This window comes from Phyllostomus discolor, chromosome 1 (genome assembly GCF_004126475.2).
Source record: "Phyllostomus discolor isolate MPI-MPIP mPhyDis1 chromosome 1, mPhyDis1.pri.v3, whole genome shotgun sequence".
Taxonomy (NCBI): domain Eukaryota; kingdom Metazoa; phylum Chordata; class Mammalia; order Chiroptera; family Phyllostomidae; genus Phyllostomus; species Phyllostomus discolor.
The window spans coordinates 116,688,234-116,695,468 of record NC_040903.2 but is presented as its reverse complement, the minus strand read 5'-3'; the positions used below and the strand labels follow the sequence as shown (position 1 = coordinate 116,695,468).

Below are 7,235 nucleotides of genomic sequence, written 5' to 3'. Positions count from 1 at the left end.
AAATGTAGGAGCCCACATACTCACATACACACACGTTGCTTCAGAAAGGATTTTTAAAACAATTGTGGGGACTGAAAATTTATATATAAAGATAAAACTAATGAAAAAACTAAACAAATAAACATTTTATTGAAATGAGTTAATACGGATTTATGTTATACATATCAACAGTTTATATAAAAAGATACTAATTTTTAAAACCTCAGAGTTATTTATTTATAAAGGAAAAAATACAGAATGATTTTAATAGACAAGCACCCAATCCCTACTTTTCTTTCTTAGTGGAAAAAAAAGTTGTATGACACACAATTGTTATGGCCTAATCTTACAAATGCCATTGACAAAAGGCATAAAAACCTAAATTTTAGAGTGCTAATAATGTCAGTAGGCATGCATATCTACTTATATAAATTCAGTTTACACCACATAATCTTTTCTTCACCCCTTTCCCAGTACCCTCGGCTCCCATCACTCCCTCGCTGACCCCCCTCTATCACTGTGGAGCGCCTGTACCTAAGTCCTCTGCCCACCCGTCCCTGTGCTAGTCTACTGGGGTGACCTGAAAACACCAGACTCCAAGAAGGAAAGGGTACCTGGCACATGGCCTCAACTCTTACCAAGGAGAAGGGCTGAATGTTCTCCAGCCTCCATTCACTCCTTTACTTTTGTTCCCACTAGGTCTGCTTTGCATCCTTGCGAGATTTACAGGAGAGCAGCACAGACTTTGTGCCCTATTAGTGGAAGGAGGAAAAGAGTCTGGGCTCTTCTCCGCCCCCTGGTGGTGCCCAGAGAACACAGGCAGCCTGGTGTAGTGTGGCTGTGGGCAGGGCGCGGCACTAAATCCACAGTCCAGGGGAAGGCAGCGGAGGCGGGGAAGCATTGGGACAGAATGTGCTGCTGTCGTGGTCAGCAATTCGAGGTCTGATGATCTTTGGACTCACAGGAGCAGAGGTGAGGTTGGAAACAGCACATCCCATCACTGAAGTGTTTGATCAGGCCACACAGAGTGTTTTTTTAATTATAAAAATAATAACATTAAGCAAAATATTTACAACAGGAATAAGAAATCATAGAACCTACTGCTTTAACACAAATGGTTTTATGGTTGGGTCCTTCACTGACCTGACACGGTGTTGTGGCTGATCTTTTCATTTACCATTACCCCAAACAACAGCAACGCGGCAGTTATGATCAAGGATGCAGGGGCAAAACCGAAGTACGGCAGCACTCATGCAGGGCCCTTGCCTGGGGCAATCCCACAGATTCTCTGGGTGATGGAGGTAAGGGGCTCCTCTGGTGGGTGCATGTGGTGTCTCTCTAGGCCAGAGCCCTGGGCATGGCTCCTCTGGGCCCTGTGAAAACCCCATTCCCAAAAGGGCTCTGTAGGTAGAAGGTGCCCAGCCTGTCCCTAAAGAAAACAGTGCAAGAAGGCAGGGCTGGCCTACCTCCAGCCAGGTCCTCAAGGAGAATGACAGAGGGACTGAAGGATGCTGTTTAAGGGCCAAATTTTACTTAGATCCCTTCTCAGGCCTGCCTTCTGCAAGTTTCTGAGTCCACAAACCTGGAAACTTCCTGAAAGAAATGCCCGAAAACCTCTCCATTGTCTTTCTGTCTCAGAACCAGGAAAAAGAACCAAATTAACTGTGAAAGAAACCCTCGTGCGAACAGATGCTGCCCACGATTGCCCAGAGTGGGCTGCACTGTTGCTTCTGAACATGAAACCACCAGGGGGCAGCCTGGGTCCACCAGGAGCCACTTCCTCCTGGGGAAAAAACTGTCACTTGTGCAAAGGCTCTCTTCCAGAGCCACACACCCACCTCCTAGACGCCCAGGGCTTTCTTCCCATGGTCTCAGCTGTGCCATCAGTTCTCTGAAATGATGTCATTGGACTGAACATGGGTGGGAAGATGGAAGTTGCTGGCTTTCTGGGGAGTTGAGCAGGGCCTCTTGGACCAAGTCCTTCATATTCAACACCCATCACAGTGCCAAGATCATAATGTGTGTCCTATAACATTTAAATAATGGTTGCATGAAATTGAAGTAACAAGAAACCCAAAACGGAAGGAAGCTCTTCTTCTTTGGGGAGGAAATGTGTGAACATCACAGAGGAGTGGGGTATTCCAGGCAAGGCTGGGTCTGGAGCTCTTGCCACTGCCTGGGACTTCTTTAAATCCCTATATCTTCTTCCATATATAGAAGCCTGGGAGGTTAAGTGACCTCCCCACCTGGAGGGAAGTGACTAGAGGGTGGGGGTACGCATACGGACTACCTGTGAGGGTGGAAGGGGCAGGACAGCATGAAAGCCTCTCAGCCCTCAATTTGCAAGATCCCTCCAGGGGCTGACACTGAGCCTCACCTCTCTCAGGTGCAGAAGGCCAGTCCTGGCAGCTCCCCTACCCAGGGCCACCCACTTTTTTTTTAACCCATGTAATCCATGGTCATTGTAGAAAAATGCCACATCACTCTTTATTGGACACCAGCAGCAGTCCCCTTCTCTCAGGCACAGTGGCACATGGGCAAGGGCTCCAACCCCCAGCTGGGATGCAGTGGGAGCCCGGCCCCGCCACCACTCTTCTAGGGCCAGCACCCTCCTCGGTGCCCAGCACTGCTCAGTCAGGTCCGTTCAAACTCCTGCTCACAGTAGCCTACACTGATGGGCTGGGCCTGGACACCTCGCCTGCAAGAAAATGTGTGGAAACAGGGTGAGAAGCACCACTCAGATGGGGGTCAGACTTAGGCCTTAGCAACACCTTCATCGCAACCAACAGTCTTCCCTCCCTTCCCCCATTTCAGCGGGCGGCAAACTGTCCCTGCACACCAGTTTACTCAGAGCTTACTTCCAGAGAGTCTCACTTGGCATGGGCCAAGAGTTGGCAAGAATCTCGCATTCTGAACATGTGCTCCAGGTAAAATTCTCATACAGGAACACCCAGGAACTTTGGGGAGCACCTCCCTATTTCTAGCCTGCCTGTCTCTGTACCCTAGTCCCAGACACTCAGTTCCTTTAGAAAAGAGGGAGATGCCTGAGGGTACCCTGTACTCTTGGCCCAATGAGGCCCCCCACCCCAAAACAAGGACTCTTACAATGCCATGACTGTGGTGGTGGGTGGGGGACTGAGGTGCTGCCAATCCCCATGAGCATGAAAACCTGTCTTAGTCTCAGCCTCGCCCCTAGGCATGCCTCCTTCATTATCCAAATAAGCAATATGCTTAGAGACGCAAGGGAATCCCACCATGCTTGGCTCTCGGCCTGGGGCTCTGCTCTGCACTGCGCTGTATCCTTCAGGTCCTCAGACCCAGTTGATGGATCAATCAGGAAAATGACCATCTTGTACAGTCACGAGAGCCCATAAAAGCATGGCTGAGTATAAAGTTGGCCTGGTTCGAACCCTGCCTCTAAGTGACTTTCAGCAAGTTACTTAACCTCTCTGTGCCTCAGATGCCTCTCTCTAAAAGGGGGATAAAACTATATCTAATACTATATGGGGCTGTGGTTAAGGTTCAACGAAATAATAATGCCTGTAAAGGACCAAGCACCGTGCTTACCATGTAGTGAGCCTCTGTAAGTGTTAGCTATTACTGAGTGTTCTTTCCCCATCGGTAAGGAGTCCCAATCCCCTGACCTTCCCACCTCCTTGGCGAGGTCCCACAGCCTGCTTACCTCAGCAGCTCACAGCGGAAGTGTGCCAAACGTTTAAATGCAAAGTCTAGGTCAGTCACCACCTTGTTGCTCCATAGCCTCTCGGCAACAGCCCCTGCTCTGGGCCTGGAGGAAAGAGGGCATGCACCAGTTGGACCCTGGATTCCCTGCAAAGGGGTGGGACACCTACAGGCTACTGGCTCTTGTTTAGGCTCAGGGCCAAGGGATGTGACCAACACCTTGTTCAGAGCAACAGCCTGGCTGAAGGGTTTCCAGGGACCTCAAGGCTCAGCTTGCACTTCATTAAATGTGGACAGTGACCCACAGGTGTGGCAACCATAGTCTTAAAGACATCCTGAACTGTTATTGACTGTGGTGGCAGTGGCAGTAACAGGAGTGAAAATGTCAGCTTCACACTGCTCAGGCTCGGTGAGGCTGCTGGGGAGAGAGTCTAGGGAAGTCTCACTACAGGAATCATGGTCATCCGGGTTGGATCTTGAACAAGTCACCTCGTGTGTCAGGCCTCATCGCTCTACCTCTACCCTACATAACCTAATACGTTGTTGGAGAAGCAGAGTGCAAGCCAGGTGAACAGTGGGTCTTACATACAAACAGAAGGATCACTGCAATGCCCCTTTTCTCTGAGGCCTCAAAGGAAAGGACTAGTCTGTAAGGGAGACCGCATGCCCACAGACCCAAGCCTCCATGTCCTCAGAAAACCCTTACCAGAGCCTGGGGACCAGGTTTGTGCTGTCCACATACTCTCCCCACATACAGGCCTCGCCACCAATCACCAGAGCCTTCTGCTCAGGGCTGCCTAAGGGAGAACAGCAGTGACAGACAACTCTAGGGTTTCCCTTCTGCCACCTTCTCCTCAGACAGACTGTTTCATCACCCAACCTGAAATACCAGCCAGACCCTCCTGCCTCCCACCGTGCCCCAGCCCAGCCTACTCTGGTCAGCGAGGAGAGTGCCCTGCTTTTACCTTCAAATGACAGGGGATCCACCATGTAAAAGTCCTCCCAGTCAGGGCCATAACTTATGCGGTTCAGGTACCAGGGGGCAGAGAGCAGGGCCCGGAAACCGGCTTGGGTGATCTTATCCAGCTCCTTCAGATAGCTTACTGGTACCTCTGCTCGCCACACCTGGATGATTGTGTCTGGTCGAACCTGTCACAAAGGTCAAATGGTAGAATGACACACAGCCAAGGAGCTTCCTGGGCCACATTGTTATGCATACCATCAGGCCAGGGGATGTGGACCCTTCTGCTCCCCAGCAGCTCCTGACCATGGAGCTCCTAGCTCAGAGTGGTGGAGGTCAAGGGTTCCACAGGTGGCAGGAGAGCTCCCTGCTGTTTCCTCCCTGTCTTTCTCCACACTGAGATGGTAATCCTGGCTGTGAGCTACCGGAGACAAGCAGTGGGGCCCAGGAGACTCATCAGAAGCTACCATGTCAAGAGCTTCCAGATGTTTCTGAGGATGGGACAAGGTTCCCACAGAGCCCTGCATGTGGCAGGAGGCTGGGATCTTACTGATCAGCAGTGAAGATGAAGGCAACCTTGCTTTTGAAGACCTGCAAGACCCTAGTCTATGACTCAGACAAGAACACCTGATCCACTATGCCAGTTTCAGGAATCCCAAGTAACTTATCAGCAGAAATAACTTGCACAGTCTATAGTGAGGGAAGATATATAGAGGCTCCAAAACCCACACCCAGACCCCTTCAACCTTTCTAAGGGGAAAGGAGAGATAGCTCCGAGTGCTCTGAACATTAGAGCCTAATCCAAATTGGGAGGATCAGTCTGTACAGAGGCAGGTAGAGGCTGGGAGCCCAGAGGGAGGCACTGAGGGTGGCTCCTTCTCTCTTTGCCTCTGGCTCACCTTTACTTTATTATCAAACACCTCCTGCCACACCACGTAGCCCTTGCCATAGGTAGAGACGATGTCAAGCAGCCTGGAGAGTAAAGAGAGCGTCTGCTCAGCTCAGGCCGCGGGCTGTCGGTGCCAGTGCTCTAGGGGTTGAGCCTAGCTAGGGGCCCGTTCCTGATTAAGCAGTGTCTTCCCCCATTTGGAACTGACCACTCCAAACCTGAAAATAGAGGACAAGGGACTTTTTTAAGGGGCTCAGAGAGTGGTCAAGCAGTATGGTCCCCTACAGGAGGCGACCCAAGGGACTCTGCCCACCCTCTTTCCTTCCTCACATCTGGATGTAGAAGGACTCCAGCTGTTTGAAGTCATTACCAAAGCCTTTCTTCTTCATAAAGGCCCGGATGTCTGGGTTGGATCTCCTAAATCCCAGAGAAAGTGAAGATTAATTCTTTTAACATTCTAAAAGCCCAAAGTTTAGGGATTAGTCACCTGGCTTCCCACAACTTTCCTTTTCACCTGAAATAACAATCAGCTGAGGATCTCAGAGGCCGCAAATATGGAAGGTGTGGGCAAACAAACTGTATAAAGGAGCCGTTGACAGGGGCTGGGGAAGTCTGAGCCTGGACCTGAACAGCTTTAGTTCAAACTCTTGGAGAGAACACACACTGATCTCTCTGGATTATGACATGTGGCTCCAAGGTCTTGAGGCCCAGGCCTCTGGCACATCCTAGCCCCCGCCCCAGGCATATTCTGTCTTTCCCTTAATATTCACTCTCTGTTCAGTTGGAGACAAGTGTTGCTGCCATTCCCTTGCCCCACAACGTCTATATTTTGATCACTTTTTCTCTTGGAATGTGCTTCCCCTCTTCTATGTCTTGAAAAAGCCAAACTGCTTTCCCAGATCCAGTTCTAGTGCCCGCTTCTCAAAGGAGCCCCTCAACCTCTCTCGAGCTAAGGAGACCTGAGGGTTCGGGACGCGCAGCTTAACACTAACCAGACACTGCCATCTACCAGTCTCAAGTTTCTCTGTATCCTGACTCTTCAACAGGCTGTTTTAAACCTTCAAAAGCAGAGGTTATTTTTCCCTCTCCTGGATTTTAACAAGATAATTCTGTGCCTAGAGCTGGTTTTCCCATAAACATCTCAAGGGTATTTATGGGAAATATCCTTAAGAGGAAGGGGAGTTTCACATTCACAGCCTTGCCAAAATCAGGCAGGGCCTCTCTATACCTGGAGAGAGGAAAGGCTCAAGTCCTGAGCCATCTGGACTGAGACAGAATGCTGTCTCAGGGGTTAGTCCCTGAGGAACACCTGAGACAGGGAGCCTGTCAGGGGCCAAGCTCTATTCTGAGCAAGCAGTTCGTGAGGCCGGGATGGGAAGATCAAAGGGCTCATACCAGCAGGTGAAGTCAACCTCATCTCCTCCAAGGTGAAGATAAAAATCCGGGAAGACAGAACTGATCTCCAAGAAAAATGTGTTCATGAACTCATAGGTACTGTTGAGAATGGGATTCACTGGTCCAAAGGTGCCAGAGGGCTGAGACCCAGAGTAACAAGGAGTCAATAATCCAGAGATACCTAAGCCAGTAGAGAACCCACACAAGTATCACAAATACACAGACCCCCATGCATAGTCACATACATAAGGACATTAAGTCACCCAAGACAGGGGCGTCAAACTCATTTTCACTGGGGGCCACATCCACCTCATGGTTGCCTTCAAAGGG

At 50.1% G+C, this 7,235-nt stretch overlaps 1 protein-coding gene across 1 annotated transcript in view; it reads right to left on the bottom strand.

Annotated features, from left to right (window-relative positions):
* Positions 1–442: 442 nt before the first annotated feature.
* The window catches only part of HEXA (hexosaminidase subunit alpha), a 38,242-nt gene continuing 31,449 nt past the window's right edge, over positions 443–7,235 (bottom strand). Inside the window, 7 exon segments of the mRNA XM_028507104.2 lie at positions 443–2,677; positions 3,662–3,766; positions 4,367–4,457; positions 4,626–4,809; positions 5,521–5,593; positions 5,841–5,927; positions 6,906–7,086. Of these exon segments, the coding sequence (XP_028362905.1) occupies positions 2,614–2,677; positions 3,662–3,766; positions 4,367–4,457; positions 4,626–4,809; positions 5,521–5,593; positions 5,841–5,927; positions 6,906–7,086 (785 nt within the window). The 3' untranslated portion in view covers positions 443–2,613.